The 25,872-nt window shown below is 41.2% G+C and overlaps 3 protein-coding genes across 4 annotated transcripts; 1 reads left to right on the forward strand and 2 right to left on the reverse strand.

The window, feature by feature from the left end:
• Positions 1-376: 376 nt before the first annotated feature.
• Positions 377-7,523, forward strand: LOC131104468 (receptor-type tyrosine-protein phosphatase V-like). 2 transcript variants are annotated; one of them, XM_058051677.1, is made up of 11 exons: positions 377-505; positions 717-787; positions 1,025-1,124; positions 2,925-3,015; positions 3,100-3,176; positions 3,272-3,406; positions 4,612-4,734; positions 4,809-4,969; positions 5,057-5,192; positions 6,865-6,926; positions 7,056-7,523. In XM_058051677.1, exons 2-11 carry the CDS (start codon positions 783-785, stop codon positions 7,234-7,236), a joined length of 1,071 nt encoding a protein of 356 aa, XP_057907660.1. In that variant the 5' UTR covers positions 377-505; positions 717-782; the 3' UTR covers positions 7,237-7,523. The 2 variants fall into 2 exon arrangements, with proteins under 2 accessions (XP_057907660.1, XP_057907659.1); XM_058051676.1 differs by lacking the exons at positions 377-505; positions 717-787; positions 1,025-1,124 and having other exon boundaries at positions 1,352-3,015.
• A 957-nt stretch (positions 7,524-8,480) lies between these two features.
• LOC131104245 (transcriptional regulator QRICH1-like) lies at positions 8,481-16,085 on the reverse strand. The gene is made up of 12 exons (XM_058051226.1): positions 15,845-16,085; positions 14,989-15,278; positions 14,813-14,908; positions 14,320-14,460; positions 13,449-14,231; positions 12,272-12,455; positions 12,040-12,194; positions 11,855-11,969; positions 11,528-11,636; positions 11,292-11,440; positions 11,127-11,217; positions 8,481-9,685 (listed from the first exon to the last, which is right to left on the reverse strand). Exons 2-12 carry the CDS (start codon positions 15,241-15,243, stop codon positions 9,499-9,501), a joined length of 2,265 nt encoding a protein of 754 aa, XP_057907209.1. The 5' UTR covers positions 15,244-15,278; positions 15,845-16,085; the 3' UTR covers positions 8,481-9,498.
• A 1,583-nt stretch (positions 16,086-17,668) lies between these two features.
• On the reverse strand, positions 17,669-25,031 carry qars1 (glutaminyl-tRNA synthetase 1). The gene is made up of 23 exons (XM_058051203.1): positions 24,835-25,031; positions 24,417-24,567; positions 24,077-24,186; positions 23,936-24,011; positions 23,780-23,844; positions 23,160-23,213; positions 22,657-22,717; positions 22,502-22,576; positions 22,322-22,407; positions 22,159-22,245; positions 21,996-22,095; positions 21,847-21,925; positions 21,535-21,774; positions 20,413-20,505; positions 20,203-20,340; positions 20,001-20,088; positions 19,772-19,918; positions 19,002-19,103; positions 18,818-18,910; positions 18,613-18,740; positions 18,474-18,540; positions 18,270-18,395; positions 17,669-18,174 (listed from the first exon to the last, which is right to left on the reverse strand). Exons 1-23 carry the CDS (start codon positions 24,943-24,945, stop codon positions 18,124-18,126), a joined length of 2,328 nt encoding a protein of 775 aa, XP_057907186.1. The 5' UTR covers positions 24,946-25,031; the 3' UTR covers positions 17,669-18,123.
• Between the last annotated feature and the right edge of the window lie 841 nt (positions 25,032-25,872).

The following is a 25,872-nucleotide window of genomic DNA, read 5'->3' on the forward strand; positions in this document are numbered from 1 at the left end:
TTCTTTAGGAACTAGCCTCAGGTTGGATTTTTTTTTATTTTTTATGAAAGAAAAGGGCGCTTAGATGTTTTTATGTGTTTGTTTTACAGACTAGCTCACAGGAAGAGAACGAGGCCTCCACAACATTGCACCAAAACACATCGTTTCTTCAGTGTGACTACGGAAAATCAATGCAATATGTAGTAGAAATTCTTGGGTGTAATCAATATGATTCATAAGATGATGATTTTCCAGGAACCACGACAAATATGCATAAATATCATCACGATGGAACACTGTGAATTTCCCAGGAGGAACGACATCGCTGACAAACAGCGCTACCCTTCATTTCCTCAGAACTCCAGTCTCCACCCTTTGCTCCACCCTCCTCAAGACTCCCCGCCTCAAACTGGGCCTGGAGGAGAATTATTAAAAGCAGAAGTCTTACAAGACTTGGAACAGTGTGCTTGTTTGTCTTCGTTCGGTGGCCGTCGGAAAAAGCCTCAACAGCACGGTATCCAGAAAGGTAATGGTTCAACAACAATACAACTCGAAACCTTTTGTCCTTAAAACCGGGACAGTGTTTTTGTGTGTTTGGGGCTGGGAAGTCGTTGGAGCAGGTTTTGGTTCTTGCTGGGGCAGTTTCCTAGCAAGAATGCAGTTGTGTTTCACAAAACGTTGCTGTGGGACGGGGTCATTTTCTACCCCAATGATGTTGACGTTTGCATTTTTGACAGCATCCATTCTGAAACTGGTAATAATCAGCACACTGCAGAAGCTGGTGGTCAAATGCAAGACAAGACATGAGGTGAGACCGCGAGAACTTAGCATTTTAAGAATGTGACAACGTAGAATTGGATGGATGGATTTTTGTGTTGTCATTATTCAGTGGTTGTGAAAAGTAGAACTAATTAATTCCACTGTGAATGGTTGTTTGTCTATATGTGCCCTGTGATTGGCTATATGGAATATGGAAAATCAACATATCAATATATATATCAAATCAATATATGGAAATCAAACACTGAATATTCCTACTTTTCAGGTTACAGACTTTCTCAAGAGCGCAGATCCTCCAGGAGTTCGATTCTGCATGCCAGGCACTCTCTGCCTTCAACAACAGAGGCTTTAGACAGGAATTTGAGGTAATTGTTGTTGGGCTGCATGGTGGTCGAGTGGTTAGGGCGCAGGCCTCACAGCTAGGAGACCATAGTTCGTGACCATGTGTGGGTTTTCTCCGGGTACTCCGGTTTCCTCCCACATTCCAAAAACATGCTAGGTTAATTAGCGACTCCAAATTGTCCATAGGTATGAATGTGAGTGTGAATGGTTGTTTGTCTATATGTGCCCTGTGATTGGCTGGCCACCAGTCCAGGGTGTACCCCGCCTCTTGCCCGAAGACAGCTGGGATACGCTCGTGAAGATAAGCAGTAGAAAATGAATGAATGAATGTTCTCCTATTTGGTGATGACAGAGAAGAAGTGGTCTACATGGTGACGGACATTGTGGCCTCTGATGCACAGTCCAGTGGGCCCTGCACATTGAAAGGCAATGAATGAATGCTTGGCTACTTTATTCAGATGTTTTCCAAGGAATTTTTTCCCTCCACAAGCTGAACAAGAAGCATTTTAAGTCTTAAATCCGACTCTAAATTGTCCAGAGGAGTGAATTTTGAGTGTGAATGGTTGTTTGTCTCTATGTGCTCTGCGAATGGCTGGGGGTAAGTCCAGAGTGTACCCCGCCTCTTACCGGAAGACAGCTGACATAGGCTCCAGCACAAGGACAAGCAATGTAGAAAATGGGCGGATGGATGGAAGTCTTAAATTCCAGCTAGGAGACCAGGGTTCAATTCCACCCTCGGCCATCTCTGTGTGGAGTTTGCACGTTCTCCCTGTACATGTGTGGGTTTTCTCCGGGTACGCCGGTTTCCTCCCACATTCCAAAAACATGCTAGGTTAATTGACTCCACTCCAAATTGTCCATAGGTATGAATGTGAGTGTGAATGGTTGTTTGTCTATATGTGCCCTGTGATTGGCTGGCCACCAGTCCAGGGTGTACCCCACCTCTCGCCCGAAGACAGCTGGGATAGGCTCGTGAGGATAAGCGGTAGAACATGAATGAATGAATGTTCTCCTATTTGACGATGACGAAGAAGAGGTGGTCAACATGGTGACGCACATTGTGGCCTCTGATGCACAGTCCAGTGGGCCCTGCACATTGAAAGGCAATGAATGAATGCTTGGCTACTTTATTCAGATGTTTTCCAAGGAATTTTTTCCCTCCACAAGCTGAACAAGAAGCATTTTAAGTCTTAAATCCGACTCTAAATTGTCCAGAGGTGTGAATTTTGAGTGTGAATGGTTGTTTGTCTATATGTGCTCTGCGATTGGCTGGGGGTAAGTCCAGAGTGTACCCCGCCCCTTACCGGAAGACAGCTGACATAGGCTCCAGCACAAGGACAAGCAGTGTAGAAAATGGGCGGATGGATGGAAGTCTTAAATTCCAGCTAGGAGACCAGGGTTCAATTCCACCCTCGGCCATCTCTGTGTGGAGTTTGCATGTTCTCCCCGTGCATGCGTGGGTTTTCTCCGGGTACTCCGGTTTCATCCCACATTTGACGATGACGGAGAAGAGGTGGTCAACATGGTGACGCACATTGTGGCCTCTGATGCACAGTCCAGTGGGCCCTGCACATTGAAAGGCAATGAGAGGCATTCATAACGAGTTTTATAACAAGTAAGGACAGCTGGGATAGACTTCAGCTCTCCCCGCGGCCCTCGTGAGGATAAGCGGTAGAAAATGAATGAATGAATGAATGAATGAATATTCCAAAATGACAGGAATATTTGAATATTCCTGTAATGTTGTGTACTTTACCTTTATAAGAACCAAAGGTTCAGCTAAATACTTCACCTTTCTCGATGTCAATAATGTCTTTTTAAAGGAGCTAAGTGATGTCGGTAAAGGTCTTTCATCCAAAGTGGGGGACTTAGAGGCTAACAGAGAAAAGAACCGCTATCCGTACATCTTACCGTGTAAGTACAGAATAAACATAAACGTATGTTAGCCAATCTTTGTGTTCACCTGCTTTTCATGTTGTCATTCCCATGTGACTACAGATGACCACTGCCGGGTGAGACTGTCCAGTCAAAACTCCTACCCTAACTCTGACTACATCAATGCCAATTTTGTACCAGTAAGAGCTCGTCCACGACCTGACCTACGATGATGACTTTGTGGTTTGACTTCAAGTAATTTCTTCCTGGATAGTTACTGTGAATTTGTACACAGGGTGGAGGATCAGAACGAGACTTCATCTGCACCCAGGGTCCAATGCTCAACACGATAGTTGATTTCTGGAGGATGGTGTGGGAGCAGAACGTTAGGATAATTGTCATGGTGACAGCTCTGAGACACAAAGACATGGTGAGACATATTTACTCTGTCTTAAGATCTCTCTTAATATGTAATATGGTAATGGTAATGGTAATGCTAATGCTAATGCTAATGCTAATGGTCTTATTTCATTTGAACATGCATCAGATTACAATTGAATGCATCACATAATCAGTTCCCAGTTCCACATGTCCAAAAGGAGTAGGAAGAAGCAAAGCTTATTAAATCCTACCCCTCCATCTGGTACTTTTACATCTCTTACAAGTATGCCTTCGTAACCTGTGGAACATTATTTTAGGACAATATGTCAAACATGGGCTGCAGGGTGATTGAGCGGTTATCGTGCAGGCCTCACAGCTAGGAGACCCGAGTTCAATTCCACCCTCGGGCATGTCTGTGTGGAGTTTGCATGATTTTTCTGGGTACTCCGGTTTCCTCCCACATTCCCAAAAACATGCTAGGTTAATTGGCGACTCGCTTGCTGACGGAGAAGAGGTGGTCTACATGATGACGCACATTGTGGCCTCTGATGCACAGTCCAGTGGGCCTTGCACATTGAAAGGCAATGAGAGGCGTTCATAACGAGTTTTATAACAAGTAAAGACAGCTGGGATTGGCTCCAGCACCGCCGCAACCCGCGTAAGGAAAAGCAGTAGAGAATGAATGAATGAATGAATGAATGTCAACCATAGGCTGCACAGTGGATGACCTAGGAGCTAGGAGACCCGAGTTCAATTCCACCCTATATGTATAGATATGGATGTTGAGTGTGAATGGTTGTTTGTCTATATGTGATTGGCTGGCCACCAATCCAGGGTGTACCCCGCCTCTCACCCAAAGACAGCTGGGATAGGCTCCAGCACCCGCCGCAACCCTCGTGAGGAAAAGCCGTAGAGAATGAATGAATGAATGTCAAACATAGGCTGCACAGTGGATGAGCGGTTAGCACGCAGGCCTCACAGCTCAGAGACCCGAGTTCAATTCCACCCTCGGGCATGTCTGTGTGGAGTTTGCATGTTTTCTCCGGGTACTCCGGTTTCCTCCCACATTCCAAAAACATGCTAGGTTAATTAGCCACTCCAAATTGTCCATAGGTATGAATGTGAGTGTGAATGGTTGTTTGTCTATATGTGCCCTGTGATTGGCTGGCTCGCCCCAAGACAGCTGGGATAGGCTCCAGTATCCCCCGCAAGAACTGAATGAATGAATGTCAAACATCTGCTTGAACGTTGCAGGTGCTATGTGACAAGTATTGGTCTCTGCAACCAGGAACAGTTTACCACGGATCGTTCCAAGTGACAACAATGACTCGGAAACAAGGCCCGGACTATTTTACCTCTACCATTAACCTCAGACAGGTTAGAGACATTTATCTTCTCCTTTGGTTGTTTTTACTTGTGCGGCATTAAAGGCTGGTGTTTTATGTTTTTAGCAAGACTGTCCCACAGATAGGATCATAACCCACTACCACTATCCGTCCTGGCCGGACCGCGGCGTTCCCACAGATCCGTCCTCACTCTGTGCCTTCACAGACCAGGTGCGGCAACATTTGAATGCTATTCCGCGTCTCGGTCCGGCTGTCGTGCACTGCAGGTTTGACCTCCGACCTTCTGTTTAACATGACGTACGCTCCATGCCAATCGGAATCAGCTTATGGTTCCTGTGTGCTGTGTGTATCAGTGCAGGCGTTGGACGATCGGGGACATTTGTCACGCTGCTGTGGCTAATGCAGCTGTGTGTGAGGGGCATCCGGCCCGACATCCGAGCCGCCGTGGCTGACCTTCGACTACATCGAATGTGGATGGTTCAGAATCTGGTTCGTTATGTGCTTAAACACAAGAATGAATGAGGAACAGTTAACATTAATGTTACACATAAAAACATAAAATGTGCTGAAAAAGAGCTAAAATGTGGAACAGTGGAACGTAGGCCTTGGTTAGCATCCGCCTTGGTTAGAATGTTTTTCAGTTCATGTAAAACCAGAATTTTGACTCAATTTGCGTGGATTCTTCGGTTAGCGTACAACATGACACACATCTTGCCATGCTGTTAATACACTGGATTAGTCCAACTGTATTCTTGATGTATTTTTAAAAATCACAAAACCTCCTTCCTTGTTAGCATGTATAGCTCGCTAAACAAAATAACCTGTCTATACATCAGCAAAACACGTCGACAAAACACGTTTTTTTAAAATAGTTTTGAAAATTTTAGCTTGATATGCATAAAACAATTCTAAACGCATATAAATGACATATTAAAGGGATAATTTCACTTTATCATTTATCGTTATTTACATTGAAGACCCAATTGTTCCCAAAACCTATTATACATTAGCAGTCAACAAAACACGTTTTTTTTTTTATAGTTTTACAATTATAGCTTGACATGCATAAAACAATTCCAAAGGCATATAAATGACGTATTAAAGGGATAATTTTATAAACTTTATCGTTATTTACATTGAAGACCCAACTGTTCCCAAAACCTATTATATACATCAACAGTCGACAAAACAAGTTTTTTTTTTTTAATAGTTTGGTAATTATAGCTTCAGATGCATAAAACAATTCTAGAGGCATATAAATGACATATTAAAGGGATAATTTCACTTTATCGTTTATCGTTATTTACATTGAAGACCCAACTGTTCCCAAAACCTCTTATACATCAGCAGTCAACAAAACACGTTTTTTTCAATAGTTTGACAATTATAGCTTGACATGCATAAAACAATTCCAAAGGCATATAAATAACATATTAAAGGGATAATTTCACTTTATCGTTTATCGTTATTTACATTGAAGACCCAACTGTTCCCAAAAACACTATATTTTGGCATAAATTGCTTCTTGAATTCAACAGTATTTGAAACCTTTTCCAACTTTATATGGCTCCATTTTGGGTAAAAAAACAAACAAACAAAAAAAACAATTGAATGGAAGAAATAATTTATGGTCAAACAGCAAACTACCATATTGTGTAACCTTAAAGGTTCGTTTATCCCTTTCATAAATTATATGTATTTTGAACTGTAATTGTGAAACTATTTAATTTCTAACACGCTTTGTTAACATATTTGACTTTTTTTTGAAGGGACTAATTAGATTCATATTATTTCTTATAGGAAAATTCCTTTCGGTTAGTCTGACTTTTGGATCTCGAACGATTTAATGACACTAACCAAGTTAGTTATACTTTCATGTGTCTTTCTAAAAATGACAATAATTTTAATGACTGAAAACAAAATGCCACTATTAGGCTTTACTACTGCAATATTGAATGCAACATTGACATGTAGTTGGTATCTCAAAAGGTAAACATAAATGAATGTTGTCAACAAAGGAATGGAAGGGTGACTGGAAATCTGATTTATCCCAGAATACGCATGCCTTGTACTTTGTACTTTGAAGAAACAAAAGCATATCTTTTGTTTTTGACTGTGTCACAAAAGTTTCTTATCGAGCCCCTCTTCCTGTGTCTATTAGGAGCAGTACATCTTTGTTCATCAGTGTCTGCTATATTGGATCCGAGGGGGAGCATCTCCAGGGTAAGAACAACACAAACAGGAAATTTGCATGTCCAGCAAACATGAACTCATATTTCAAACCCCCTGGAATTGGTTTGTCAATCACACATTATGACCTTTTTTTTTTCCATTGATTCTTATTTTTACCAGCTTTATTCAATCTGAACATGCAAGTCATGAGGTGAGGAGAAGAAATCGCCATCACGGACGAAACGCTCCACCACACCAACAACCTCAGAGCACATTTCACCAGATTTTACAACCTGGGAAGCTACTACGGCGACTGCTACCTTCTTCATCACCGCTAAATTCAGGATCACATGCTTTGTGAGAGCCGTGGTTGGCATGTTGGCCACGCAGTCAGGAGATCGGGAAGACCTGGGTTGGAACGGGAGGGTTTTCTCTGTGTACTCCAGTTTCCTCCATGCAGAAACATGCATGTTAGGTTCATTGGGCGAGTCCATAGCTATGAATGTGAATGTAAATCAGGGGTCTCAAACACGTGGCCCGCGGGCCAAATGTGGTCCGCAGGACACTAGTTTGAGGCCCCCGCCTTGATATGAAAGTTTAATGTCAGTGCGGCCCGCGCAAGTTTGATATGGATGCTGTATGGTATCATGTACCCGGAAAAAATGATTACGTTTGATTCATGTTCATGTTAAAGGTTAAATAACTGTTAATAGTTATCCTCCCTATCCGTGTGGAAGTGGTAAGTTTTTGGCTATTTAAGTTGAAAGGAAATAACTTGAAGGCTACCGTTTAGGTCGCTAGCTCTCTAGTGTGCGGGTTAGCATGTGTCTCAAGACCCTGCAGTTGCGCAATATGTTGTAAATAAAAAGAGTATAAATGTGACTATAGTCGTGTTTTGTCATGTCTACAGGGCTCTAATAATGCTTTGTTCATTTTAATCTGAAAAAATAATTTGTACCCACCAACTATATGTGGTTTCTTAAGTTTTTATTATTTGCCCTTTTATTATTATTATTATATTTATTTATTACTGATTGATTGATTTTCTTTTTCATGTTATTTTGAGTAGAAAAATAAAAATTAAGATATTTGAGAACAGTGGAATGTTTTATCAGAGCTTTTATTGTAGAAAATTGGAACCAAAGCAAAGTTTTTTTTAATTTTTTGTTTTTAATAAATGCGTTTTTTTTTTTTTTTTTGGAAAACCTGATGCGGCCCAGTCTCACCCAGACCCGAGCTCCAGTGGCCCCCAAGTAAATTGAGTTTCAGACCCCTGATGTAAATGATTCTTTGTCTATATGCGTCCTGTGATTGGCTGGCGACCAGTCCAGGGTGTACTCCGCCTAAGTCAGCTGGGATAGGCTCCAGCATACCCCTAGTGAGCATAAGCGGCATAGAAATAGAAAAATGTACCACCTTCAGCTGGCTGAACTGCCACTGATAAGGAAACCAAAGAAGCAGCAACATGGAACCTGCCAGGCGGGTCAAACCCGTTCCCGAGTTGCAGGTGTCATGAGAACAATGTGGCTCCTATCATGCGTACACGTCCACGGTTTAGCTTCTCATAGAACATCTCAGCTGCCAGGCACAGAACATATGACAAGTTTTTCCAAATGGTTATTTGTGTAAATGTTTTATACCGTCACTTTTATTGAGATTTGTTCGGGGAAAGGGGTTGTCACTGTGCATCTTTTTATTCGTACACAATGTCGGCTACCAGTAGTTATGGATGCATGTGGACAACTCATACTGGACTCACTAGAAAGGCAAACACTTTGTATAGCGGCTGTACAAAGAAAAGGTTATTTAAAAAAAAAAAAAAAAAAAAACACAGGCACTACCAGTCTCCTTGGACACCAGGACAGATATATATTTTACATTATAGAACATTAAGGGCTTTATCACCTTCATCGGTCCTCTTTTCCTTAATAAACTCATTTTGTAAATGAATCTTCTGAATAATTTCGGGCTCTGTGATTGGAGGAGAGAAAGCAGCATCCCATTGATGACCACATCACTGGTCATCACTACAAGTCCTTGAAGCTGCAGTCAAGATGGAGATGGTTCTATTCCAATGATCCATTGCTGTAGCACAAGCAGCATCCCTCGGAGTTTCAAGTCGTTGTATGAACTCGACTCAAGAAAGACAAACATACGAGTCAAGAAGCAGGGATGTCACACCGTTTAAAACTACTGCGCCATCTTGTGTCAACTGCGAGCGACGTAGATAATAAAAGGCAAGGCGCAAAAAGCAAAACATCGCCAAAGAATATAGGAAATATATTACAGTTTTGTTTCCAGAAAGCATATAAATAACTAACGCAGAGTAATGGTTAAAAATAACAATGGTTAAAAATATTTAAATTAATAATGAGCAGATCAAGTACAATCATCCTTTGGCTAAGTAAAAAAAAAAAAAAAAAAGGTGAGGAACTCCTGTGAGTCTTGATCGTGTGTGGTATGTACATTGCACACGGACAAGATAGTGTATATAGAGCCATAACAGGAACAGGAACTTGAACATGCTGCCCTTAGAGCCCACGAGAGGGTTTGAATAGAAAACTACTAGTGATTGAAGACAATGAGGAGTCAAGGTTCATGGTGCTTTGTTCTCCGGGGCCACTTATTGTACGCTGTCCGACATGTGAATGGCTTCATGGATTTCACGGACAACAAGAATTCGGGCCAGCATCTGCTCCAACTGCTCTTTAGGGATTGGCTGAGTTGAGTACCAGATGGGGCTGTTTGGAGCCACGACAGGCTCCGGAGTCAGGTAGAAGGTGTCGTTACGTCCTTTGGCACTCTGCGGACTGACGGAGAAACAGAAGGGACACATGAGCATCTAACATTTATGGTAATGCTAATGGTTTTATTTCATTTGAACATGCATCAGATTACAATTGAATGCATCACGTAATCAGTTCACAGTTCCACATGTCCAAAAGGAGTAGGAAGAAGCAAAGCTTATTAAATCCTACCCCTCCATCTGGTACTTTTACAATGAGTAACTGTTATATTTGTTCACTTCCTGTTTTTTTGAGGTGATATGAGCATCCAATGCCATAATGTGTACCATAGTAAGTGCCAATATAGAGATATATATAGCACATCATGACTGGTTCAAGACTCATTTATTCAAATTTCATATTTGTGTGTGTGTGTGATGTCCATGAATGCCACATGAGGCAGAACTCCACTGAGTGAAGTAACTTTTTACCTCTCCGCCAGTCCCAATTTCCAAATTATATTACTCAGCATTTGACAGATTGTTGCATGTCAAGATAAGAAATGTACGGATGTTTGTTAAAATGTCGACTGTCAAAATATTTGTCCCACTCCACAGAGAAGTCTGTCTGAATCCATTTCAGGGATTAAGGTAGGTAACAATGGTTTTCCTAATGAAAACATTTACCTAAATGTCAATGATGGCATCATGTATTCTTAAATAAACATTGATTCATTTTCGCGAGGGGTGCTGGAGCCTATCCCAGCTGTCTTTGGGCAAGAGGCGGGGTACACCCTGGACTGGTGGCCAGCCAATCACAGGACACATATAGACAAACAACCATTCACACTCACATTCATACCTATGGACAATTTGGAGTGGACAATTAACTTAGCATGTTTTTGGAATGTGGGAGGAAACCGGAGTACCCGGAGAAAACATGCAAACTCCACACAGAGATTAGCGCTAACCACTCATACGCCGTTCAGCCTCTTAAATAAACAATACATAAATAAAATAAATCTGTATTAATAAATTAATAAATATTCACCTAAAGGAGTAAATTTCAATATGGCAAAGTATTACAATATTTAACATTATGAGAGAAGTCGCAAGTGTATTAATTAAAATTGGGCTAATATGGTAGACTCGGGCGGTGAAGTTTGCATTTCTATTTTAAATAGACCAAATTTGATTTAAATGCTAAATATGTATTTTTGTATTTACCAGATTTACTCTATTTGAGATATGTGATTGTGTTTTCTACATAAGTTTAAAAACTACATAAAAACCGTTTGTCAGACACCCCCCCAAAAAAATCCTGCTATTTTGCTAATATGGACATATTAACAAAGCTAGCAAGCTCATTTGTTCCTTTGTGGAGCATGTCATCCCAATGTAATTTTCATTTTAAAAAAAAACAGACATTGATATAAACCAATATATTATTTTCCGGCCCATAATATCGTGGGGAACCCTGACATTCTCAAGCCGAAATAACCCTGACAGTTTTGTGTTTTATTTACCATTTGAAGAGGTAGAAATCATACAGCTTGATGGGACATCGCAGAGGATTTTCTGAGTCTTCCAACTGCTCTGAGTACATGTCATCGGAAACTAAAAACAGTAAAAAAAATATTTTGTTTAAAAATGAGACATGATTTCCTCAGGTGCGAGAGGTGCACTCTTACCTTTCTGTCCTGTGAACCGTTCTGTTGACTTCAGATATCGGATGCTGGTGTTCTTGTCTTTGGGATTGTTTAGACTCTTTCTGGTGTGTCTTAACACTTTAGAAAAAGCAACCTTCAGATGCTGGTCGACTGACTTCAGATGAAAATATCTGTAAAACATACAATGAAAGATATGGTCATTTTGCATCAGAAGACATAGTTACTATGTAGCAGCAAAAGGATCCATTACAACTCACTTAGTGTTGAAGAACATCAAAGTTGTCAGCAGCGTTGAGGGCGAATGAGCCCCCAGCTGTTTACATTCCCACAACATCTCCTCGGTCACGTGACTGGGAATGATATAACCTGGTGGTAGGGAACACTATGAGGATACAGTGTGCTACTGCTGAAGAAGACTGTACAGAAATAGATGCTCACGTAGAAAATACAGAGAATGAAAAACGCCCAAATAAGATGTTTGCTCACATCTACTTTACACCTCATTCAAAATATTTTTTAAAGTGAATTCCACAATTACGTTAACATCAGCAAGACCAACTATAAATCCACATTGTTGTTCTCACCGAGTGGGTGAACTGTTGGCATCCAGGGTTGGAGAACCAGGTGTAAACTTTGAGCAAAGCGAGTGTAATATTGGTCTGAGAAGATGTCATCCACACGACTATTATCAAACAAATACTGCAAGAAAAGAGTATGGTTAAAAGTTGTAGTCGATACAAATAGATATATTCTATTCAAGCAAACCTACTTTTTGTATACACAGAAATACATAGTAAAGAACATCAGCGTCATAAGGCTCTCCTTCAAGCCCCCGGGCCTCTGTGGTCATTAATGAGAGTCCCATGCAGAGCTCAGCTACAGCACACGACACCAAGTCCTCCTGGAAGCGCAGTGCTTGGCGTCCTGAAACATACAGACATGCATCTCAGTTAGAGACACCTGAATATAGTATTAACATGACAATGAAGACTTGTACTCACGGCCAATTGGAGCTAGTTTATTTTTATTTTTATCCGATTTGTCCAATTCTGCGTTTTTCCGTTGAGCCCAGGCACGCCAAAGATCCAGTCCCTCTTCTGGTTTGAGTGTGGCAGGGAGCAAAAGCTCCTGAACTTGAACTTGCTGCGGGCCTTGGCCATCGACCTCTGCTATCACTGTCTGACCCTTAAAAAAGGTGAACAAGCAGACGATATTATCTTTGTTAATAATAGCAAGTAAGGTTGGTGTTTAAGGAAGATGGAGGAACGGCGGAACTGGGCTTGTTTACATTTATAAGTCTTATCACAGGAAGACTCTATATTATTCATTCATTCATTCATTTTCTACCGCTTTTTCCTCACGAGGGTCGCGAGGGTGCTGGAGCCTATCCCAGCTGTCTTCCGGCGAGAGGCGGAGTACACCCTGGACTGGTCGCCAGCCAATCACAAGGCACATATAGACAAACAACCATTCACACTCACATTCACACCTATGGACAATTTGGAGTCGCTAATTAACCTAGCATGTTTTTGGAACGTGGGAGGTAACCTGTGTGGCCAATATGCTACCCACTTGTCCACCGTGCCGCCAGTGTGACAGGGCACATATAGACAAACAACCATTCACACTCACATTCATACCTATGGACAATTTGGAGTCGCCAATTAACCTAGCATGTTTTTGGAATGTGGGAGGAAACCGGAGCATCCGCATGCACATGCACAGGGAGAACATGCAAACTCCACACAGAGATGGCCGAGGGTGGAATTGAACCCTGGTCTCCTAGCTGTGAGGTCTGCACGCTAACCACTCGACCGCCTGACTCTATATCATATGTAAAAAATATTGCCCAACCCACAAGTGTCACTCCTCCATCTATACATAGATTGTATGTATATTCAAATCGAATACGACTGTCAGTATACTTCAAAGAAGTATATTGTGTACAATGTGTACTTAGTTCTCAAGAGCGCAAATTATGAGTGTTGTGCTGCACCAAATAGATTACTGTTGTTGCTCACAAGAAATAACGATCACAGTATGTACCCAATCCCAATCAAGAGTGCAACCTCAGGGTACCAACAGAGCACAGCATTTTACCATACTTCTCAGTGTAAATGTAGTACTTTTGCAGTATAAAGTGTGACACAGTATGAGTAATGAAAAAAAGTTCTGTACCTGTAGCTGCTGTCCTGTCCCATCCTGCACAGATAGTCCCTGTGTGTGCAACACCTGCTGCTGTGGATCCCAAATGAGGGACTGCGTAGCATTGGAGTAGCCCTGCACCGCAACCGGGATGTGGATATTTCCATTCATTAGCTGGGCAGGGAAAAGCGTGTTTGCAGCCAACGTATGCACCACTTCTTCGTGGCCTCCCATTCCTCCAGCGCTGGTAATGCTGGAGACGGCCTGAGCGGTCTGACTTTGACTGGAAGAGCTTTTCAACTTGTCATTCTCGACCGTGACTTGTGTTGGCATTGTTGTCATGGTGGTCGTATTTGTCCCTGCAACCTGCACAGTTCCATAGGCTTCCTGGGGGATGGCAATGTGTGTGACCTGTTCCCGACCTCCGGCCCCAGAAGGAGCAGAATAGACGGGAATCGTCCAAGTCTCCCCTGTGGGACTGGTAATAGTGCCAGTAGCACTGTAAAGATGGGAGCTGTCCACTGTTAAGAGGTCTGGCCGCAGGGAGACATAACTCTGCTGCTGACCCTGTCCTTGGGGAATTGCTAGAACCGTCGCCACCTGCTGACCGGGCAGGGCATAAGAGACGGTGATGGGCATGTCCACCTTGCGTTTCTTAGCTGGCTGAAGGACGCCCGCCCCTTGGGATGTGGCACCAGCGGTGCCAAGAGCCCTCCTCTCTGTATTGTCCTGTTGCTGAGTGGGAGAGAGGGCCCCCACTGTTTGAATCTGGATCTGTTGTCCCCCTGCAACAGCTGCCACCAACTGTGCCTGGAGCTTAGAAGGAAATTGATCTAAATCGGTTAAGTCTGAAATATTACTTGCAATTGTGACATGAAAGCGGTATGCGCGTACATGTCAGTACCTGTTGGTGCTGCTCCTCAGTTAGATCTCCTGGCTGAATGAGCTGAGCTGTCGTCACGCCTTGAAGCTGCTGATGGGAACCAGAGGGCACTTGGAGGACTTGACCCAGCATCTGACCAGCCTGCTGTCCTTGAATCTGCACCTGAAATATGATAATGGAATGGCATTTATTGTCATTATACAAGATGTACAACGAGATTGGAGAGCTTCTCCTTTCAGTGCAGTAGTCAAGTTTAAAAAAAAGTATATAAAAGTAGAGTAAAAAAGACAATTTAACAAGCTATATACAAGATATCCAAAATATACACATAGTATTGCACAGGAGCATATGCAGGAGCAGACATATTGCAGATATATTAATTTTAGTGCAACGATAAATGGGTCATACTGCAAATCATGACTGGTGTATACAGATGAGTAAAGTCACATATGAGTGTATTGTATCAGTTTGGTTAGTTGATAAAACTAAGTGACGGAAGACAAAAGCAACAAACCTGTACAATCTGTTGCTCTGTATTCTGCTGAACGGTTTGCGGCTGAGTTGTTGACTCCTGAATCGGTTGCTGCTGAGGCTGAACGTGCACCTGAACCTGCATCAAAAATATGGAGCTCTACGCTGTTTACTTGTTATTTTTTTCCATTACTTAAAACATGAGAATGAATTACTTACAGGGCAGGCCAGTTCCAGAAGTGACCCCGCCACTTCAGTGCTGTCTGTATAGATGCAATTAGCCTCTTGCTGATACACCATTGTCGTAGTGGTTGTTGTAACATCTCCACTTTGCTGGCTGAACTCCTGCAATGCATCTGGACCCTTACTGGCCAAAGACTCCAGAAACTCTTTCATTCGATGCTGGGGGATGCTCCGAGCTTTCTGTCGCACAAGCTCCTCATAAGTGCCTGTACTATCCAGGGAATTATTCATTGTTGCCCACAGGATCCACTTTTATAAAGGAGAAGCTATGAAGGAAAAGTTGATAAATATTGAAGGTTTATCAAAACGCGAAACATTTTTTTAAAGAAAGATTGCACCTTAAATGAGTAATTAAGCAAATGTTATAACAGTGTGCTGCACAGCAGTGTTCGATTTCGTCTCCGACACATAGTAATAGGAAAGGGTTAATTCTTACTGCGTGTAGACAAGCTGGGACAAAAGCGCGGTCAGTTTCCAAATCGAACACAGCAGTCATAGGAATATATGTTTAATGAACGTCTTTCAGGGTGCAGTCAATTCGCAAGAAGTATGACAATGTATTTCTATATGTCATTATTGCAATGTTATTCTTGCAGCGTACACGATAAGCTATCTTAGCCAACTGCACTGCTAATGCATGTTGTTTACTAAAGATACTGCCATATATAGGAAGTGGAGCTAGCTCAGCCATGAACTGCAACATGCTATTTACTCGGCTACGACAACACAGCAGTGCGTTGATGCGACATTTGTCTTTTGTAATGCTACACATCTAGTGCATTTTATTTTAGCTTCACTGATAGCAGGCTAAGTATACAAAAGCAATACCTACCTCTCTTCCTCAACCGTGGCGAGTCTCAGGTCACTCACTTCTGTACCCACGACGCAGCGCCACTTTTCCTAAGCACACGGAAGCTAAATTTTACTTTTGTGCCTCTTTGGCTTTTTCCTTTTTAAGTTTTCTTGCTATTGCTAGTTAGTTTTTTTCTTTTTCTTTACCACATATATTTAGCTGGGCGCCATCTTATAACAGTATCTCCAGACCAATAGGCACGCGATTTGTCAACCTGCCTTGCTATCGCGGGATTTCCCGCCGATAGTCTCACGGTATTTCGGAGTGGTGACGTTCTTCTTTAAAGACGCAATACATACTATGTGTACCAGACACGAACCGCTGGATAGAAGTCTACCTTAAAACCCTCGTATACCAAGATAGTCACTCCTAGTGGTTCAGTGGTTTCTGGAAGTTTTAAGGTCGTCCTTTTGAGATGCCGTGGTACTCAGGAGTGAAACCGACAAGCGCTTAGCAATTGAGGGTTAATTCCGACGCGGTACTTGGTCTGCACCAGGCAGTGACTTCATATGTGCATATGAAGTACACGTTTACTCCAGTAAACGTTCATTTTTGCACTGGTGTCCACAAACTACACTGACACAAACAATCTTGTCGGCATATATTAATATGTTAATATATTTGCTTGTTTTATATAATGCTGAGAGATGACAAGTTATAACCATGAACCATAAATCATCAAAATAGGGCAAGATACTGCAACAATTACACAACTATTATCAGTGTATGTGTTAATGAATGGACACAGCATGTATAGCAAACTATGCAACGTTGTTTTGAGTATTTTTTAGAGGGATTCATAGTCGAAATAGGTGTGTCCCAATGACTGTGTTGTAAACTAGCTGAAATTGACTAGTTTTATTGTGTTATAATGCACACAAAAGGGAAAGAAATGTGTTCATGTTTCACATAAGTATTGTGAATGATGGGCAAAATTGTGCAAAAAGTGCAGTTCCCCTTTAAAAACACCATTTTATGAAATGTTGCACAGCATGTTACGAAACAAGTCTACCAAGTCACTTTTGATATTAATCAAAAGCTGAAGAAATAAAGCGGAGGTATTGTGACAAACGCAGAGTCGGTTTTGCACCTTGTACGTGAATGAGGTCCTGTGTGTCTGACGCTTGCAGAATCTGTCTAGGTCAGGGGTGGGCAAACTACGGCCCGGGGGCCACATCCGGCCCGCCAAGTGTTTGAATACGGCCCGCCCAATCTTTCAAAAGTATTTAATTTAAACTCAACATACAACCTGGCATCATGGCCTGAGCCAACCTTTTGATGGTTGTATCAATTTCGTTGTTTGACATGGTCTGTTGTTTACAAAGTGCTCCTGAAAAAAGAGACACAAGCACATAATAATAATAAAAAATAAAATAATAATTATTATATTATTATTATAACAATTATGATTATTATATTTATTATATTAATGCTAATTATTATATTAATTATATATAATAATATTGTTATATTTGCATATTTTACATAATAATAATATAATAATTATTATTTTAATTTTATTTTAATTATTATAATATTTTATTATTTTTAAAATATTTAAATATAAATATAAAATAATAAATAATAATAGCAGATTGCATGACAATTTTACAGATACAATAATACCAGGTGGACCGTTACGTGTAAAATATATAGTCTGCCCCCCCGGAAATTTTGTTATAACAATGCGGCCCGCGAGTCAAAAAGTTTGCCCACCCCTGGTCTACGTAGATGCAAATTAAAAGAAACCAAAAAGTCCAGGATGTTGACATGTGTAGTGTTTTGTCATTTAATTATTTAAAACCAGACAAACTATTGTCTTCTTACAATTTTTTTTATTTTGCCTGATACATGAGCACCGTTGTGACTTAAAAAAATGCTTTCCTGTATTTGATAACATCTCCATGTCAGAAGAGTCGTGACAATACCATGAGGTACAATAGATTTTTGATTACTACATATTGTATAAAATCAAAGAGGAAACACCAATTTAAAATATTCATGAAGTGACAGACTGGCAAAGATTGACATTTATGAAATACTTACATATTTTGTCACAGATTTCTTCAATCAGGGTAAAAAAAAATGCATGTGAAATGAATGAAGTTCAACTATGGTCAGTATCCCATATGTTTAAATCTCAACCAAAACAGTACGTGCCTTGCTGGCTTTATACGTGATGTGGACCAAACAGATGTTTGGCGTGTATCGGTGGGCTCTTGGGAAGCAGAACGCATAACTTGATCGCAGTCAGACACTTAAATCTTCCCAGGGTCCTCTTTGAGAGTAACCGTCCTGTTAAAGACCAGCTGCACAGATGGAAAAGACAGTCAATTAATTTCATTATATGAACGTTATATTTCATATTATATTTAGTATCTGGTGGCAGTTTCAGTTTTCATACCTTGTCCTCTGTGCTGTCAGGGTCCAGAGAGAAATAACCAACTCTCTCAAACTGGAATTTGTCAAAAACTTTAGCTCCTTTGACAGAGGTATCAACGAGGGCACTGGTGATCACTTGCAGCGAATTCTACACAAAAAAACGTTTGATTAAATTTAACCACCGATATGAAATTAGGAAATCCAATCCCATCAGAAGGTCACTCACAGGGTTGATGTCACTCAAGAAGCCATTGGGCACCTCAGCTGGGTCCTCGGGATGTTTGTGCAGGAATCTGCAGAGACGACGAAAGGACTATAATTATCTTCATCGTCACTAAAACTGATTGCGATAAATGACAACTTACAGTTTTTCATAGATGCGCACTTCACACACGAGCGGCTGGCAGACCCAGTGGATAAAGGCCTTTGGTTTCTCAGCTTTATCGGAGCTACAGCAGCTTACCTCCAGTTCTACCACTTTACCCTGAGCATCCTAAAAAAAAACATTTGTCTCTAAACAAGTCAGAGGTATGAAGTGTTGGAAAATAAGTAAAACATGCTGAAACGTACCTTGATGACCTTCTGGACAGAGATAACAAAACCAGCATGCCTTAGTCCTACAGGCTGTTCTGGGGTTAGGCGCTTGTAGCCTTTCTCAATCACCTGAGGGGTAAAAAAAAAAAAGTCTACTATCACTTTCTATAAACATGCAATGTAATGGCACAGTTAATGACTCGTATTCTATGCGTCTAACCTCTCTGAAGTCACTCTGTTCAATGAAGATGGTGCTTGTAAAAGGCACTGTGTGGCTTCCCTTGGCCTCGTGAGCAGGAAAGTCTGGCACTTGTATGTTTGACTGGAAGAGACAGATGAGAATATAACATCCTGAAGACAGAACCTTAGAGACATAAGTCCCCGGGTACACTACAAAGGACAAAATGTTTGGGTCTCCTGACGTTGTGCAGCTATAATGGCTTCTGCTGTTGAAAAACATTCTATGAGATTTTGTTGTCTCTTTAGGGAATTCTTGTCCATTTAGCCAGAAGAGGTGTTTAGGTCAGGAGTCACCCGTGTTTGATGAGAGGTCATGCATATGAGGTTCCCTAAGATGATCTAACAAGTTATGCAAAACAATTAGCGATATTGGAGGTGAAGATGCTCAATGTGGAGGTCCTCGGCTGGTAGGGTTATACGTGGTCTATATGCGGACAGTTGGATGTACTGATAAATTCTCTGAAATGTCTTTGGAGAGGTCTTATGATAAAGAAATTTAATTAAATTCAGGGGAAACTGCTCTGGTGGACATGTTTCATCAAAAACGTACAACATCTGTCACAACCCTACTATTTGGAATCCACTACACTGGTCAAGGATGTAGTTTTAAACTATTTTTCTTTAGTGAAGGAGGGGGTAAAATGACTTGTTAGTGAAGGTTGCCGACTCCTGGTCCAGCCCAACCAAAGATAGATTAGGACGTGTGCTAAATAATTTTGTCCATGTTATCCATTTCATTATTGAACACACCTTTACGCCCTCAGGAAGGTCGACTATTGTGACTTTGATCGGTTCCAACACAGCCATGGCTCGCGGGGCCGTCTCATTCAGCACATCCCTCACACAAGCTTCCAGAAGATGGGGCTCGGTCGTCGTCTGGGAAACTGTGACTCCCACCTAAATGGAGAGGTTACAGAAGCTTACAGTCAATCAGACGTGAGTCCATTTAACGATACCCGAATTGATTATTATTTCTTACCCGAGCACAGAAGTTGTTAATTGCCACTGGTGGGAAGCCTCTCCTCCTAAGAGCAGTTAAAGTAAAGAGGCGAGGATCGTCCCAGTCTCTGCAATCAGACACAATATGTCAAATCATTTGTTAAATTTAACAAAATAAATCAGCACATACTGATTGGTCAACCCTATTTTGAACTTAAACAAAAACATAAATTCCATTTTACCTGACTGCGCCACTCTCTACCAATTTGATGATCTTCCTCTTGGACACGACAGTGTAGGTGAGGTTCAGGCGGCCATATTCCCACTGAACAGGGCAGTATAGGTCCAGAGCATTACATAGCCAATAATAGGATGATCGCCTAGTAATAAAGAAAGCAGATTGGAGAAAAATGAGGGCCCATTTCAGAATTTTCAGAAATCTTTTTGTTTACCTGGCCTGAAACTCTTTGGTGCATAGCGAGTGTGTGATATTTTCAATGGAGTCACACAGGCAGTGGGTGTAGTCGTACGTGGGGTAGATGCACCTGAAAGGTAACATTCAGAAATCAGGACTTGAGTTTTTTTCTTCAATTTTTAAAAATATATTAGAAGGATAGACCTGTCATGAAAACAAATTTTGCTGGTCAATAATTGTGCTACTATTTATATGATATTCGATAATTTCAACATTTTTTTAAAAGAAAAAAAAAAAACTTTTTCATTAAAATTGTCATTCAAAGATTATTGTGTCATGTCACGTTTGAGCCACTCAAGTCCATTAGCTACGAATCAAAAGAACCACACACACACACACACACACACACACAGCAACATAAGTGGATAATAAGTGGATAAAAACAGACAATACACTACCAACGTATAATGCAGAATATTAACCAACTACTATGTGAGCTCTAGCCATGTGCTTTCCGGCCTTTTTTTTTTTTAAACAAAAACAGCAAAGCACTCTGGGAAACAGCGACACTACACAATATATATCTTAAGATAGTCTCTTAAGAAAAAAAAAACACTTCAATAAAACCTACATACACTGTTATGTAGTATATTGTTATGAGTATATTATTGTAGTAAACTATCGTAGCAGGTCATATTTGAGATGTGTACAATAATGGTTATGACACAACTAGAGTGAGTTTTGATGGTGGCCATCTTTTTACGTATGCGCATCACCGCTTCTTGTGCATTACAAGGTGTACGACAACGCACACGACACTGAACGCGTACCATTTTGGCTTGCAAACTATAGCCTTTGTGCCTTCATTCATATTCGCGTCTGCTTTGCTAACTGCTAGCGCTCGTGTAGCCACGCTACAGGCACAAAGAGGTTTAACGGCAGAGAAGATGCTCACTCTCTTCTGTGTTCATTTCATATAGAGCCAATGCGCTCAGACACATGCAGAGTGAACCCTCTTGTCATTCAGTCTTTGTAGCACAGAGAGACTAACTGATGACGTGCATACTCTTATATATACGCCAATTTATCGAGGTCTCATATTCACCAAACTGTTCGCTATATCGATTATCATGACAGGCCTGTCAAGGTGTAAGTCTACCATTCATCTCCTGTACAATGATGCGGCGTATATTTGATTCTGTACGCCACAGGGTCCATTTTCCCGTCCTCCATAACCATCTTCATCCTTAATGTAGCTTCACCCTCGGCAAACAATCCTTTTTTCATCCTTTCAAACAATACTAGCGATTCTTCAACGGGACGATCCCGCCACGGTGACGGAGGAGCATTATGGCCTTTGAGTTCCTCCCCCTTCTGGTGGCACACATACGCATGACCCCTATCAAAAAGACAAGAGTGAGAATCTTCCAAAGCAAGTTGTGTTTTCAGGATTGGACTTTCTGACACTCGCCTGCGAATGAGATCCACGGCAAGATCGTACAGTTGTTGGAAGTTGTCAGATGCATGTGTGACTGCATAGGGTGTGTAGCCTGTGGAAGACAATGTACAGTTAAAATAACTTCTGCAAATGGAAAGATCTGTAAAAGCGGAAAAACTCACCAAGCCACTCCACCATGTCTTTGATGGCAGTGAAGTATTTCTCCTCCTCCTTCTCTGGATTTGTGTCATCATATCTCAAGTAACAAATTCCATTGTTTGCCTGGAAATGAGTGCAAGTTTAAGAGGAAGGCATTGTTTTGCACCTAAAGTAGAATAAAGATACCTTTGCATAACCAAAATTAAAGTTAATGGCTTTGGCGTGTCCAATGTGAAGAATACCATTTGGCTCGGGTGGGAAACGGGTACGTATCTAAAGAGAGAGTTAAGACATCAGTCAAGATCTATCATTATTTTCAGGTTTTGGCTCTTGATCAATATGATCTCACCTGTCCACCAAAGAGCTCCATGTGCTTTTTGAGCAAGTTCATAGTGTTGGGTGTAACCACGTAGCCCTCCGTTTTATAGTTCTCTCCTGCAGATTTGTTAAAAGTTACAACGGGTCACAATTTGTTGCCATTTTTGAATATAAATACACAAACTCATATTTTGTAATTTCCCCTCCTGACCTGGTTTATGGAACTTTAGGGCCTCCCCTCTGAGCTGCTCCATTAGGGACTTTCCTTCTATAGCTGTATCCTCACCTGAGGAACCAACACACATGACACATGGTTACAAACAACACAAACAAACAACAACAAAAATTTACTGCAGTTGCTCTTACCATTCAATACTGCCTCTTCTTTTTTGGCCTTCACTTCATTCTCAGGTTTAGCTTTCTGGGGCTGTGTGGCATTCCAAGAGAGAAGGAAACGTTTGTGGAAAAGGGTTTTAGTGAGACAGTATCATTTGTATTATTTGACACCCTTTCATTGTACACAAAAATGTACAATATTCAGCCCCTATAGAGTACTCCTGTATTCATGTGAGGAAAAGACTAAAAATGACAGGCACTCTGCAAACTTGCATCATCCATAATTCACTGGGATTGGTTGAATTGGTGCTTTGCGAAATCATGGTGGCTTAAATTACTTATGTATCAACTGTACTCATGTATTTTAATTTTTTTTAAAACACATTAATTAAATAACATGTCTTTTTGTTGTTTTCTGGACTAATTTTTTGTCTTCTATTGAGCTACGGAGGGACGATAGCGATGGCATCAGCTGCTCCGAAAGCCTGATGAAATACTGAATTTGTTGTGTTTCAAAATTCTTTGTGAGTTACCTTAGATTTCTTCTCCAGGTCAGCTTCAGTCTTGGGTCCCAAGAGGTGCAGGACCTTTAGAAACAAAACAAGACTTAGTTTAAATAAATTGATCACGTAAATACTAAAAGGGTGCTCTGATCGATCGGAAACAGATTGATATCAGATGACGGTATCGACTTTGGCCAATACTTGCTTTAAAACATCCCCTCTGTTGATGAACTGTGCCCCCGCTGCAGTAATGTCGTGTGCGGGACTTCCTGTCTTTGTGAGAGTGGTATAACTTTTGCACCCTGCAAAACGCGCCTCAAAAATGTCTCACCGGGGTGGCGCTTTGAAAAGCTTTGATTGGTGTGACATTTGGGGCCGAACACTTGGTAGGGTGTGGTGAGTTTGAGGCTTTCGATGTGATCATCCGTCCCGGTCCCGACACGCTGTACTCGCGAGGGTAGGCAGAAGTTGGGGATGAGTACGTTCTCAATACGGAATTGGGAGCATGCAGACACTATGTAGAACTTTTAGTGCAGGAGGAACTTTGATTGTGTGCGGGGCTGCGACAAACTCCGGATGACGTGTGCCGCGCGATGAGTGTGATGAGTGAGCGTTTCCGCTGCGTACTCACTATCGCTTTTTAAACCTACCTGCATGTCCACCTCATTTTTGAGAGCTTTCCCATCAGCCCATTTCAGAGCAAAGCGCACATCCCCTGCAAAGAATAAGAAAAAATGAGATACACATGCAGTGTATTTACCTGACTATTTTTAGAAATGCCCGTGTAATTAGACGAGTGATTCTACCCATTAGCAGGCCCATGTTGAAGTGGTATCGCTCCTTTACGAGCTGCTCTTTGTGCTTCTTGATCACAGACTCCACCTGCACAGGAATGCGCCGTCACCCAAACACGGTATGCATTAAAACATGCAAACTCCTGTACTTACTGCATCTTCAATCTGCTCTGGTGTTATAACCACGCCCACTCCACAGGCTTCATCAAAGTCACTCTGGCTTAGGGGGTCCTGGGGGTGAGTCTTCACAAATTCTAAAGCAGCTGTGGATTCAATAATATTTTCGAATGAAAACAGTTCAATGTGCAGCAGGTTGTTTAACTCATTGCATTTTGCATTATAACTCAGCAATGCGAATTGTTATTATTAAGAGCATGCTGTATAACTGGTCATTAAAAAAACTATTGAATTGTTTACATGGCTGAGGTGATCATACAGGTGAGTGACATGTTGCAGCATGTAAAAAAAAAAAAAAAAGAATGTATGGCATTACCTGCAAGTTGTTGCTCTGTGCATATTTTGCGCTGAGCTATATTTTCTGTCAGAAACCCCAGGCGTTTTGGGTCTTTGAGGCGAGAGGCCAAGCTGTACAACAATGTCCCCATGGCTTTATCCACTTCTGTTGCTCCACGGATATTACAGGCCTTTGGAAGTAATTCATTGACAGCAGACAAGAAATAATGAACTACAATTAATAAAAGTTAATATTGTGATAAAAATGTATTTTTTGAGATTCAGTCATATAATTGACACTGAAGGAGAGGACGTGGTAATCAAGGCAGTTGTATGGCAATCACGCAAAGTAGTAGAAATTAAAAATCACAGTTTGTTTATAGACACAAGGAGAGCTTCGAATGCGTGGCTGTCACAGCTGTCCCTGTTGAGAATTCGAAAGTAGACGTGTGTCAAACCTGAGTAATTGCGTTCTTCAGGGCAGAAGTGAGAGGTTCGTTTTTCAGCGTTTCCTTCGCCTTTTGCTCACTGAGCCCAACGGAAATGAAAAGTGTCGTCAAATCGCCCATTTCTCCACTTTTTCCAACAAGTTCAAGTGAACACTCGCACGCCGTCGCCACACACGAATGCCGCTGGCCGGGAGAGACAAGCTTCCGGTTCTCGTCAAGGGGGAAAAAATACGTGCAAAAATATTACCCAATAGGAATGAGCGAGATTGGATCGCATCAGCCAATCGTGTAATCGTTTAGTTAAAGTACCGCCCCCGAAAAGAACGTAGCCAATCACAACATTTGTGTTGACATCTGTCAGGACGGAGTAGCAAGGATCAGAGAAATATTGCATCAGATTCCCATTTTAGACATTTTATATAGTAATAATCGTGAATATAAGCCCAAAACACAGTTATTTTAGAGGCAATTGGACCAAGTGAAAGGAAAACAAACTAATTGTCTTTCTGTACCGTTACTCCTCTTAAACGTGCCTGTGTAAGTCTGTGCAAGATTTTTGTTGTTGTTTTGTTGTTGTTAAAAAGAGCAATTTAAAGGAAAACTTCATTTTTTTAAATTTATTTTATCCACTATCCACAAATCTTGTGAGGCAAATGTCTTTCTGTTTTCTGCATGTTCTAAAGTGAAATGATTGCGCCCAAAAAAGAAGTTCCAGCAATATTTAAAATTATGATAATACACCAACATACTAAAGTACAAAGTACTACATTATTATCATTATTATCGCCATAGCACTTGTTAGCGCATGGTCACAGCATGTGTATAAAACGATAAACCATTGCTGAAGATTTTTTTAGAGGGCTTTATAGTCGAAATAGGTGTGTCCTATGATGTGCATTGTTAGCTCCCTCATGCTAACTGTTTTTCTCTCTTCTCACATGTTTTCTCAAATTGTAGATGAATTTTGTAGGGAAAAAAATCCTTCAACAATGCATCAAAAATGGCTGACTAAACAAAACCCTATCTCACAGGTTTTGTTATATTTTG

Source organism: Doryrhamphus excisus, chromosome 16 (genome assembly GCF_030265055.1).
Source record: "Doryrhamphus excisus isolate RoL2022-K1 chromosome 16, RoL_Dexc_1.0, whole genome shotgun sequence".
In the NCBI taxonomy this organism is placed as follows: domain Eukaryota; kingdom Metazoa; phylum Chordata; class Actinopteri; order Syngnathiformes; family Syngnathidae; genus Doryrhamphus; species Doryrhamphus excisus.